Here is a 13,798-nt window from a genome sequence, read left to right as displayed (position 1 = left end):
GGCAAATGCAAATTCATTTCAAGAGGGTTATTGATTGAATACATCAATGAGCTAAAAATCGTAGATGGAGTTCAATTTGAATTAATAGCATTGCATTTTGTAACAACAAATAAGGATAAGGTTTACACAATTCATGGTAGGGTCTAGGATAGTGCTGTACAACAGAGGGTTCTCAGGGTCCTGGTACATAATTGTTTGAAGTTTGTGTCACATATAGACAGGGTGATCAAAAGGCATTTGATGTGCTTGCCTTCAATGTTAGTCCTTTTAGTATTGGAGTTGAGAAGTTGAGATTGTACAGGACATTGGTGAGGTCTTGTCTAGAGTACTGCGTCCAGTTCTGGCCTCGCTGTTACAGGAAGGATATTATTAAGCTGGACCGGATTCAGAAAGGATTTAGAAGGATGTGTTAGGTACAGAAAGTTTGAGTTATAAAGAAAGGCTAGATAGCTGTGGCTTTCGGTTATACAAATATCTCAGTAAGGAATATCTGCAAGCTAGCAGTTTTCACATCATGAGAGTGAGATCTTCAACAAGCCATCAATTTCAACTTAAATTTAGCTCGAATAATTTACACAAAGTTGAAAGGGAGCAAGGTATGAAGTGCAGGGCGAGTGACAGGAAAGTGATAAACTTTCTTTTATTTACATCAGAGTCTTTTGGAATTGCCCAACGGAATACATAAGTATGCAAGTGAAAATACATTTTCGAAAAGTAAATTAATCCGACCTAATAAACTTGTTCAACACAATCAAACAAAACAAGGAAATGTGGTTTGCTGGAAATCAGAAACAAAAACAGAAATCAGTGGGAAATTCAGCTGGTCTGACAGCATCAGTGGATTCATAGAGTCATGGAGTCCGACAAAACTGTAACAGACCCATTGGTCCAAACTGGTCCTTGACATCCAAAATGTCCACCATCTGCTCTTCATGTCAAAGTCGATAAACGCATATCTTTCATTTATGTTATGTTCTATCTCCCATATGCTAGCCTAATCATCAACCATTTCCAAATCATGTTGAAAAGGAAAAGAAATTCCTTGGAACATTTATTCATCCCTGGCTTTGAATCATCTCCAAAACAGAATATATTACATTTTGTTCCCATGTTTACGTCATCAGCATATGCTGTGAACAGTCGCATCCCAACCAAGGTTCCTCAGATACATGATGAGTCATAATCTGACAATGATGAAGATACACCTATGCAAGTAACCCACAAAGGCTGGTATCCCGCCACCAAATCACATTTATCTATATTTGCATAGTACATGACACTGACTCAGCTAGCCCAGAGCTGGCTCCTAGAGTGAGCAGAACTGTGGACTCTCCTGTTTATATCTGTCAGCCAGGACACCCTGATTGGAGCTGTAGCTGACCTTGTTCCAGTGACTACACCTACTCTTTGTTTGCTGACTGGTACCCAACTCTTCACCCAGACCAGAGCATTTTCCATTTAACTATTCAGCTTTGTTAACCAACCACCTGTGTGGGGCATTATCAAAAACATTCTGAGGATTCAAATATAAAATGTCCGTTGATCTCTCCCCCATATTAAATATTTTGTCAGCGACTAGCATACAATAAATTACATTAAGGTTTCAAAGATGATTTTCCATTGACATATTGACGCTGTTCTCTACTCAGCATTTTCTAAAAACTCCTATTGTTAATTTAACACGTTTTATGATGGACTCATGCATTTTCCGTACTACTGATGTATAGCTGATGTTTGTGTAGCTCATTTTCACCTTCTTTCTCCTTTTCCTTATCTTAAATAGTTTGATGGGCCTTCTTACAATTTTAACCTCCAGGAATCCAGAATCTATGAAATTTTGTTAAATAAATACAAATTCATCAAAAATTGGAGTCAGATCTGCTAATGCTGTGGAATGCAGAATATCAGGCACTGGGACCATGTTAGCTTTCAGTACCATTAATTTCTCCAGTGCAAATTTGTTACTAATACAAATTTCATTCTAGTCCTCATTCTCCCACATCACTCTGATCTCTAATCCTAGGAGATTTACTGTATCTTCTGAGTGAAAAACAGACACAAACAAAACTTTCTTTATCATTTCTCTACTTCCCAATACTGCTCATTTTGCTTCTAATTGCTCTTCATTTGTCATTGGCAATTTTTCCCCATACCTCAACAAGCTTTCATAGTGCTTTTTGTCAAAGTGGTCTTACTACACAACTTTGTTTCCTTTTCAGTTTCTTAACCCTGATTTGTTGTATTGTAAAGATAATCTAATCCTGATGCTTACTATTATTTCTGGCCACTGTAAACGTATTTTGTTTTAATATGTTAGAATCCCTTGTTTCTTTTGTCAGCCATGGTTGATTTTTTTCAGAGCTTTAGTACACTGAACAAAATGCATTCGATTTGTCAGCCATGCAATGGTTATTTTTAATGATACAGATTTTCAGTGTTGCATTTTTGTGTATTTTCCAAAGCAACTTGGAAACACCATTATTTTCACACCTCATCAGCTGAAAGTTATTTCTGTAGTTTCCAATTGTTGTAAAGTGAGATAAAGAGAAGTAAAAGAAGTTACATTCTTACCACTCGTGAAATCACTGCAATATTATTCTGTTGAAAAGCCGCCAAGGAATGATGCAATGCTATTGCCACAAACGCTGTGAGGGAAACATCCATTTCAGTGCCACTGACTCCACCCTAAGGAATACAAACTCATATGATACATCTAGTGACTTAATTAAAACATACTCTGTTCCTGTCCTTTCTCTCTATTGAACTAATATGAACCAGTAGTTTTGTTCAGGCTTGCAAAGTCTTGCAGTTATTGGCCTGTACAAACTCCTGAATTAACCTCAATCAACTAATGGAAACACAGATCAATTTGATGAAAACTTCCTTCTTTTCCACCAATTTGCACAGGGAATTGTGGGATGTAGAAGAAGGACAGTGTTATTATCCTGTGCGTGGGGACAGCATCACCATCAACTTGTTAACTTGCATATATATACAATATTTATATGTAATAACATCAGTAATGCATATAATATGAGTAATAACATCAACTAATCAATAATGTGCACTCAAAACAACATGCAAATATTGTTGGAAATTTAAATATTTATTACAGAGTTTGAAGGATTGTATTCAATGATACTAATCAAAATCCAATGAGGATATGAAAGTATCTTTTGAAGTGTACAGTTGTGGGCATGTCGAAACAGGCACCTGGAAACACTGCATTACAAATATTTGGAACTAGACTGTCAATTCAGACATCACATCAAAAAAGATCATGGAAGTTGTCATGTACACATAGAGGAATTGAAGAGAATCTGCCAGGAAATCATGTCAAAAGGTGAATTGTCTTTAATTCATCTCCAGTTAGTTTGTCCAAGTCATTGATTGCTGGCAGGAGGTCAAGCATTTAGGTCATGCATAAGAAAGCACATATAAGTATCTGTACTTCTTTAGAGTGTGGGAGGAAACCAGAGCACCCAGCAGAAACCCACGCTGACACAGAGAGAACACATAAACTGCACATAAACTGTCACCTGAGGCTGGGATTGAAATCGGGTCCCGAATGACGTGAGGCAGCAATGCTAACCACTGAGCCAGCATGCTGCCCAGAAGTGGTTTTGTAAGCTATACTGCATTTCTATTTATAGATGGGATAAAATAGATCCAATCCTATATGTCCTGTCAATCTAACAGATTGTTGTTATGATGTTCACAATCATGACCGATCTTGAACAAGTCAATAAAGAAAAATTAAAATGGGTCCAAAGCCTGAATGGCTGATGAGGAGCAACTAAGATGAATAGTGCAACAAAAAAAGTGCCATACTTCATGTAGCCATTGCTAACACTTGGAAATTTACAGCCCTGATGAGTCACCAATAGAGATTTGGAGCAGTTTGATGATTCACTCCAGTTTATGATGGAATGAGACTCCAAAGGTCACACATTATCCTTCAATACCACGTTAAAACAGTGACTATATCAACCTGTATTTATGGGTCTGACTGGAAATCTACTCAACAGGAATAAACAAAGATCTTAGGTAATCTGAGAAAAAATAAATATGCACACAATACCTGTGGGAAGGAATTATTTTGTAGTGCATATAAGCCTGTAAGGAATCTCGTTTTGGAGACTATATTCAATTTCTCTACAGTTCATGCCAATCAAAATCAGTTTTTGTGGACAGATAACTACATTTCCCTCAAAATGAACTTTGATTGATCAGAATATTTTAAGTAAGAACTATGTCTGGAGTGAGCTGACAGCATTATTGGGGTGGAGAATGTATACACACTGCTGGCAGTTTTGAGACCATTGAATGTGCAACGACACATAAGAATGTAACAGCCAACAATTGTACAGCAATACCAAAAAGAAGGAACAAAGTGCACTCAGTGAAACATTAACAAAAGAAGTAGAAGCAGTGTATATGGGCAGGACCTGTATGTTTCTGGTTATCACTGGATGGGGATCTTCAAATGCTCCAGATATTTTTTGTTCATAGATGAGGTAGGCCACAGATTCCTGGATGAATTTGTCATTGACAACAATTTGTTCTCGTGCCATTGAGAGTATTTTTACAACAAACGCAGTCAACCTGAAAAGAAACAAAACTGTAATGTGTACACGGTGGAACACTCAAATTACAATGGCACATTCTTAACTTGGTACATGTCATTTTTAGTGGCCTTATCCAAAAACTTTAGAAATTCAGTTTCAGCACTCCAACTTCCTTGGCTCAATTTGAGATGGACCTTGTCATTTATTTCCTTGACCAGTCGTCTATTAAACTCTCATGTGTGGTAGCAGGCCATTTGGCCCATCGAGTCCACACTGACCCTCCAAACATTATCCCACCCCATCCCTGTAACCCTGCATTTCCCATAGTTAATCCACCTATACCGCATATCCCTAGACACTATGGATAATCCGTCTAACCCGCACATATTTCAACTATACAGGAAACCGGACCATCCAGAAGAAAGCCTGCAGGAATGGGGAGACTATGCAAACTCCACACAGTCATCTGCGGGTCGAATTGAACCCAAATCCCTAACACTGTGAGGCAGCAGTGCCAAACAATGTGCCACCATGCCACCTTTAGGCAGTCTAGGTCATATTTTGTCCCATGAAGCTCAATATGACTGGGCATTCTAATAAGCAAAGATGCAATCTTAGTTTAATTAATTGTGTTTTTTTCCTGAATAAACATTCTCACAATTATCAAACAATCTACTTTAATTGAAAGAAAACGTTGGCTTGTCCTGTGCTTTTTAATTACACCAAAATGTGAATTATAACAAATTCTACCCTTAATATTATCCTCCAATGATTTATCACTTCTCAAAAGTGCTGGGTATTGTAACGAAAATCTGAGTGAAAACCGATGTAGATTAAGATGAGATGAAACATGTAAGTGAATGCAGTATGGCACACCCACCATGTGCTGCTCGGATGAGTTTTCCAGGCTCCATAGGACCCATCGTCTTTCTTATATCCCAAAATCCTATTATACCCTGGAAAGGAATATATCATGTTTGTTACAAACAAAGAAAAAAAAATAATTATATCGCAATTACCTCAATTTAATATAAACAAGATGCAATTTGATGTAATAGCATCTCATTTGTGGAATAAGATTATTTGCACAGATATGATGGAAATCATATCTGTCAGAATGATGCCTGAACTAAAGGATTTCAATAATGAGGGTGCTGACCCAGCCTGTGCTGATACAGCCTGTGCTGACCCAGCCTGTGCTGACCCAGCCTGTGCTGATACAGCCTGTGCTGACCTAGCCTGTGCTGACCCAGCCTGTGCTGACCCAGCCTGTGCTGACCCAGCCTGTGCTGATACAGCCTGTGCTGATACAGCCTGTGCTGACCTAGCCTGTGCTGACCCAGCCTGTGCTGACCCAGCCTGTGCTGATTTTCCTTTGAGGGTAGAAAATGTAGAGTCAATATGATCAAGGTGTTCAACTTCAAGTGGCTGTTTTAAGCTCATGTCTGCACAGGTTTGCTTCATCTGATCACTGTAAAGCTAGCTGAAAATGTGTTGCTGGTTAAAGCACAGCAGGTCAGGCAGCATCCAAGGAACAGGAAATTCGACGTTTCGGGCCAGAGCCCTTCATCAGGAATGAGGAGAGTGTGCCAGGCAGGCTAAGATAAAAGGTAGGGGGAGGGGCGATGGAGATTCGATAGGTGGAAGGAGGTCAAGGTGAGGGTGATAGGCCGTAGTGGGGTGGGGGCGGAGAGGTCAGGAAGAAGATTGCAGGTTAGGAGGGCAGTGCTGAGTTCAAGGGAATCGACTGAGACAAGGTGGGGGGAGGGGAAATGAGGAAACTGGAGAAATCTGAGTTCATCCCTTGTGGTTGGAGGGTTCCTAGGCGGAAGATGAGGCGCTCTTCCTCCAACCGTCGTGTTGTTATGTTCTGGCGATGGAGGAGTCTAAGGACCTGCATGTCCTCGGTGGAGTGGGAGGGAGAGTTAAAGTGTTGAGCCACGGGGTGGTTGGGTTGGTTGGTCCGGGCGTCCCAGAGGTGTTCCCTGAAGCGTTCCGCAAGTAAGCGGCCCGTCTCCCCAATATAGAGGCGGCCATATCGGGTGCAGCTGATGCAATAGATGATGTGTGTGGAGGTGCAGGTGAATTTGTAGGTAAACTTGCGCCCACACCTCCTCCCTTACAAACTTGCGTCCACACCTCCTCCCTTACTTCTCTCCAAGGCCCCAAGGGATCCTTCCATATCCGCCACAAATTCACCTGCACCTCCACACACATCATCAAAAACTGGAGTGCATGAGTTTAAGAAGTGAGGAGAAAGATTTAAAAGGGTCCGAAGGGCAACTTGTTCTTGCAGAGGGTGGTGCGTGTATGGAATGAGTTGCCAGAGGAAGTGGAGGAAGTTGGTACAATTCCAACATTTAAAAGGCTTCTGGATGGGGATATGAATAGGAGGATTTATAGGGATATGAGCCAAATGCTAAAAAATGGGACTAGAATTATTTAGGATATCTGGTAGGCAGGGATGAGTTGGACTGAAAGGTCTGTTTCCATGCTGTACATCTCTCTGACTCTATAACTGTCAGCTTAAAAAGGATGTAGAAACATTCTGACAATTCAGTTTGGACATTCCCTTTCTTCAGTCAATTGAAACAACAAATGTGATGTAACGTACCCAGAGATGGATGCATCACAAGAGGCTACTTGAGTACAATGCAAGTGCCATCTCTTTGCAAAAGCAGTTAAAATTGTTCCAGTTACATGAGCAAAGTAAACTCAATTCATGTTAAATCTTGATGATTGAGTTCACTGACAAATCAAACGCAGGACTTTCTATCAAGCATTGCCTCATAAATGGTTTGAATGCTTCTCTTACAGAATAACTTAAGGTTCATACAACATAAATACAACATAAATACAGTTCAAACTGTAGTCAAGGTCAATTTGCAGTGAGCATCAAATCGAATGGGAGTAACGTCCGGAAATAGAGGAGGAAACATGCACAGCTAAATACTTTCTTGCTGAATGGATAGAATAGAAGCAATAAGGGATGAATTTAATTCAAAAGGTTTGTTGCTGGATTCCATGTTAAGCTAAAGGAAATAAGCTTACCTGTTTCAATGTGAAAGATTGCTTCATCCTTGCGTTCAGCTTTAAGTGACAGCCACTGGTCGCTTTGGTCGAGGTATTCGACGACAAAGACTGTAGGGGCCATGTGCATTGCCGTTTGCTCTGCACAGCCAGTTGGCACTTTGATCAGCTTGTCAATTCCAGCAGCACTTAGTGAATTTTCCACTGCATCTCCCATTATTGTCCCTAAAACAGCAGGGTTCAAGTGAAGAAGTATTGGTTTAGAAAGTGACAAATTATGTTTCTCTTCTCAGATCTAAACAGAGTTTATTGCACTTCTAATACTCTTCTTGCAGTATGGAAATGGTTTCCTGCATTGAACTGCAGGGATTGTAGCAAGGTCAGTCAAGTGGACCGCACAGAATATGAGATCTTTGTTTGGAATTGTTAACCTGGGTCAACCAGTGAGCCCTGGCTGACAGGTACAAACAGGAGTGACACATATCCTGTTCACTTTTGGAGTTGACTCTGATGAGGCTGTGCCAGAGTCAAGGACTTTTCACATGTAAATAAATGATGAATAGGTGATGGGATACCAGCCTCTGTGGAATTATTTCAGTGGTAGCAAGAGCAAAGCACGTCCTGAAGAAACTCTCACATCAGTCATCTCAAAGTTGGAGTAAGGATTGCTTGCATCATGCATTATTTGGAAAGCTTAACTCATTCAATGCTGCTGTCAAACACTGGGCCCAGAATGTGGAAAGGATGTCTTACTGTTTCTGGGAAAATAACATTAGTGCAATTGAAAAGCAACGAGTAATCATCCTAAAAACTTTATCAGTTATGAGGAGCCTAACTTTCTTTGATGCTGAACCTTTCAAGAGTTGACAGGTTTGGTTCAGGAATGTGACAACTCCAACCCTCCTCTAATTCTGGAACACTGTCAGTTTTATTCAGCTATTTGAGAAACAAGGCAGTCTGTTTCAGAACGGTTGATGTGGTTCAGATGACTGGCAGAGGCATGTGAGTTTGGCTTTACCCTTAATGAGATGCTGAGGGACCGACTGGTATGCACATTAATGACATAACCATGCAAAATCATCTACTCGCTGAAGCCTAACTGGACCACAAATAGGCACTACATCTGGTTTTATCATTGGAAAATTATGAAGAGAATCAATAAGATAGAAGCAGAGAGAATGTTTCCATTGGCAGGTGAAACTAGGACAAGAGGACATAGCCTCAGGATTAGAGGGAGCAGATTTAGGTCTAAACTGAGAAGGAACTTCTTCACCCTGAGCATTGTTAATCTGTGGAATTTGTCTCCCAATGAAGTAGTTGATGCTACTTCAGTTGATGTTTTTAAAGCTAAGGTAGGGTTTTTTTAAAGAAAAATGAAGGAATTAAGGGATATGGTGAGAGTGTGGGTAAGTGGTTCTGAGTCCACAAAGAGACCAGCCATGATCTTACTGAATGGTGGAGCAGACTCAAAGGGCCAGACAGCCTACTCCAGCTCCTGGTTCTTATGTTCTTAGGTTCCTATGTGCTAGTAACCAGGAAGACCAATAAGGAGCACTCAGAGAACGTGGACACAGTTCTTGGACATTTCTCCCAGGTGAACCTACACCTTAGAAGGGAGAAATGTGTGTTCCAGGCATCCCAACTTATTTATTTGGGCTACAGAGTCAACAAAACTGGATTACACCCTTTGGAAAAAAAAATGAGAATGATCAAAAATGGTCCGGCTTCCACTTTTGTACGGAAGGTTCGGTCTTTCCTTGCCATAGCTTTCAGGGAAGTGAAGAATAGCTGCTGTCCTCTCAAGTGTCAGCACAGTATGACCCCAAGTAAGGTATCAAGTTGGCACTGGCTCATAGGTGGCCCAAAGGAGGAGAACACCCAATAAGAACAACAACTCACCAGAACAAATGACCCTATACCCAACATGCGCAGGATAAACATAATTTACAATATTCCATTCAGAGACTGCACACAACACTATACAGGACAAACAGGCAAACAACTAGCAATCCGCATCCATGAATACCAACTAGCCACTAAATGTGATGACTAGCTGACCCTAGTAGCTATACACACAGATGGCAAGGACAAAATAACGATCATACGACAAGCTAAACAGAGAATTTCGAGAAGCATGGCACTCAGCGACAGACTCCATCAACAAGCACATAGACCGAGATCCGATATACCGGCCACTACAGTGAACTATCAGAACCAGCAACCGGAAGCGGCAGGAACGGAACCAAATAAATTCCACAAGACGCAGTACAGCTGCGCTTCACAGGAGCTTCCAACGTACTGAAGTTGTCACCTAGGTAGGGGACGAAACATCTGCAAATCAAATCCTCAGCTCGGCGAACATACCCATAACCATGGCAACTGGCACCCAAGATGCCAATCTTTATATAAACCTTGAATCCAAGAGTATATGCAACCAGGACTTTGGCTAATGTAGAGCATAAATACACCCAGATAGGGAAAGAAGGATTAGTACTCATATTTGGAGTCAGGACGTTTCACCAATAAATCCAGATATCAATTTGCAATAATAATGGACCACAAACACCTGTTTGGTCCAGTGAAAAGGACAAAACATTGCTGCCCATAACTTCAGGCTGGTAGTCGAGGGCTCTAACAGGAAGTGTATATCTGGGAGGCCAAATAATGAATGCAGATGCATTGAGCACCTCCCAATGGCAGATACACCACTGATGGCGCAGCCACTGTAAGAGTCTGTAATGGTTTTAAATTTTCAGGACACACTTCCAGTCACAGCCAATATAGCATCACACCTTTATTGTAGAGAGATCCAGTCCTGGCAAAAACCAAAACAGCTGGTGGTGATAGAGAATACCAAAGGGCTGTTACAACCAGATTTTCTTTCTGAGTCACTCTGGGCACAAGAGATGAGCTACTGTGCATTACACGCTGCCCTTATCTGAGGAAGAGGCAGAGGAGCCCGACTCAAACACCCTAGAAGGAGCGATGAAAAAAAAACTGGCCTATGTCCTTGATGTCAGAGGGATAGGAATGTACGGATTGTAACAATGTCAGCCATTGTGGACCTTATGGAATTTAAGTTCCCTGATTGGGGCTATTAATCTGATCCAGTCAGGGAGCCCTGGTGACAAATAAAAACTGGAGTTTCAGGCATCTATTTGACTCTGATGGAGCTATACCAGTGACATGGTCATTGCTGGGGTAAATAAACAGTGACTTGTTGACAGAATACTGGCCTTTGTGGAGTCATTTCAAGAGCAATATTTTCGAGATGCAAAAAATTCTGAGATTGTTTAGGTCAACAATTATTTTTCATCAGCGTAAACAGAAATAGCTAGAAAATCTCAACTGATCTGCAAAGAGAAATCAGAGTTGACATTTAGGGTCCTGCAACCCTTCTTCAGAACTTCAATTCAGTCCTGAAGAAGGGTGACTAGACCCAAAATGTTAACTTAGATTTCTCTCCACAGATGCTGCTAGACCTGCTGGGGATTTCCAGCTATTTCTGATTTTGCTCCTAATTCCCAGTATATATTGTTCCTACGGTTTTCAGTTACTCTTCATGTCTTTGGAGCCAAAGAATGAGCTCCTCGCTTCAGATTGAAATACAAATTTCAGGCTGAGACTCTAATGCAATAATAGATCATAGAATCCCTATAGTGTGCAAATAGATCCTTCGGTCCAACAAGTCCACACTGACCCTCCAGAGAGTAACCCATCCAGACCCATTCCCCAACATTAGCCCTGAGTAATGTACCTAACCTACATATCCTGAACACTGTGGGCAATTTAGCTTGGCCAATTCACCTAACCTGCACATCTTTGGATTGTGGGAGGAAACCAGAGCACCTCCACGCAGACACGGGGAGAATGTGCAAACTCCACACAGTCAGTCGCCTGAGTCGGGAATTGAACCCAGGTCTCTGGTGCTGTGAGGTTTTTACTGATAGAGACAACTGTGCAGACACAAAAAACATTATTAGATTAGAGATTACTTACAGTGTGGAAACAGGCCCTTCGGCCCAACAATTCCACACCGACCCACAACCCACTCATACCCCTACGTTTACCCCATTTACCTAACACTACAGGCAATTTAGCATGGCCAATTCACCTAACCTGCACATCTTTGTAACTGTGGGAGGAAACCCACGCAGGCACAGGGAGAATGCGCAAACTCCACACAGTCAGTCGCCTGAGTCGGGAATTGAACCCAGGTCTCTTGTGCTGTGAGGCAGCAGTGCTAACCACTGTGCCACTGTGCCGCCCACATTATGTGTTGGAAGCTTCACAGTCAGATGGGTTGAGAAATGTGAGGTGATTTTTCATAACATAGTTGAATGGCATAGGGAGTAAATTGACGACTATTGTTTCCATTTTCTATGTCCCTCACTTCTCTTACTTTGAGGAACTGTGAACCAATCTTATATTACTTCCATTAAGTTAGGCTAATGTACACCCATGTTTATTCAGCTATGACTTGAACACTTCAAGGACGCAATGAAATATCCTCATCGTCTTCGCCAAAAGACACGCTGCAAAATCAAAAATGCAATTTATAATTACCTGTGGCTCGGATGTACATATAATTATCGGTGTCCGGTACCAAGTTAGATGGCTCTGGTTCCAATACTTCATAGCTGCTTCTCACTGGAAAAGACAAAGTGTTTAGGATGACAACCCTGGAATGTACAAGAAAATACATAATCCCATGGATGCTGCAAATCTGAAACATTTTTTCATGACTCCTAACATGTCATCACTTGCCAATGGCTTGTCTAAACGTCTTCAAACTGTGCTTCCTGCATAAGACTTCATTCCATCCTCACATTTTCCCCATCTGTGTCATGTCTGGTTTGTGATGCCAATTTCTACAGGGCTGCACCTGACATAACATGGTCAACTTTAGCCATGTCTGACCCATCTCTCACACTCCCGTTTTCACCCATTCCTCTCATTCGCAAAGATTTACCAGGATGCTGCCTGGACTGTAGAGTATGTCTTATGAAGAAAAGTTGAGGGAGCTAGGGCTCTTCTCATTGGAGTGAAGAAGGATGAGAAGTGACTTAATGGAGGTGTAGAAGATGATGAGACATATAGAGTGTGGAGCAAGAGACTTTTTCCCAGGGCAGAAATGTCTATCAGGAGGGGGCATGATCTTAAGGTGATTGGAGGAAGGTTATGGGGAGATGTCAGAGGTAGGTTCTTTACACAGAGAGTGGTGGGTGCGTGGAATTTAGTTCCAACAGTGACAGCAGAGTCAGACACATTACAGACATTTAAGCGACTCTTGTACTGGCACATGGATGATAGTAAAGTGAAAGGAATGGAGGTTATTCTGATCTTAGAGTAGGATAAAAGGTTGGTATAACATTGAGGATCGAAGGGCCTGTACTGTGATGCATGTTCTATGTTCTGTACCTCAATGAGGTCTCCTCTCGTTTTTCTAAATTCCAGAGCATAGGCTTTAACTGCTCAATCGTTCTTCACGAGACAAATCCCTCGTCCCTGGAATTTATCTACTGAGTCAAGATTACAGTGGTGCTGGAAAAGCACAGCAGGTCAGGCAGCATCCGAGGAGCAGGAAAATCGATGTTTTAGGCAGGACCCCTTCATCAGGAATGAAACAAATTAATTTATTGAACCTACTCTGCTTTGCCTCAGCCCTCAGCCACAGGCCTCCTCAAGTAAAAGGACCAAAGTAATACACAATAGCACAGATGTGCTCTCACTAATATTTTATCCAGTTGCAGCAATGTCTACTTACTTTTATATTTTTCTTTACCGCGACTTCACTTTACTGTGGATCTTTTTATTTTTCATTGCAGTTTCAATATGCCATAAGCAGAAGCTTTCTTCTCAGCAAAACTGATTACAATTGGAAATATGTTTTTTGGGATTGTAGTACATATAGATTATGACAACAATCTGGCAGGAAAACAAATGTTGGAAGATTGGGATATATCACGGTGCTGTCTATGGTTCTCTTAAATGACACCTGCAGTAACATTGCAGGTCTTATTATCTTTTTATGTGTAAGACTCATTCAAAGTTGAGGCAGGGTTGGTAGTGAGCATGGTGCTTTGGTTTTGGAGTTGCACACAATTGAGAATTAGAAAACTAACAGCAGGTAGCGAAAATTTATCTTATTTTGTGCTTTCCGAAATTTTGTCTGCAATTTATGAGGTGAATTCCAATCT

General features: G+C 41.2%; 1 protein-coding gene across 1 annotated transcript in view; it reads right to left on the bottom strand.

Annotated features, from left to right (window-relative positions):
- LOC132832662 (complement C4-like) overlaps positions 1-13,798 on the bottom strand; it is a 230,046-nt gene that overhangs the window by 91,429 nt on the left and 124,819 nt on the right. Inside the window, exons 23-27 of the mRNA XM_060850740.1 lie at positions 12,165-12,248; positions 7,620-7,823; positions 5,449-5,524; positions 4,449-4,605; positions 2,572-2,685 (exon numbers count right to left, since the gene is read on the bottom strand). Coding sequence (XP_060706723.1) covers positions 2,572-2,685; positions 4,449-4,605; positions 5,449-5,524; positions 7,620-7,823; positions 12,165-12,248 — 635 coding nt within the window. The remainder of the gene's footprint in view (positions 1-2,571; positions 2,686-4,448; positions 4,606-5,448; positions 5,525-7,619; positions 7,824-12,164; positions 12,249-13,798) is intronic.

Source organism: Hemiscyllium ocellatum, chromosome 35, assembly GCF_020745735.1.
Source record: "Hemiscyllium ocellatum isolate sHemOce1 chromosome 35, sHemOce1.pat.X.cur, whole genome shotgun sequence".
Lineage (NCBI taxonomy): Eukaryota > Metazoa > Chordata > Chondrichthyes > Orectolobiformes > Hemiscylliidae > Hemiscyllium > Hemiscyllium ocellatum.
Note: the sequence above shows the minus strand (reverse complement) of the source record. Positions and strands in the feature narration are given on the sequence as shown.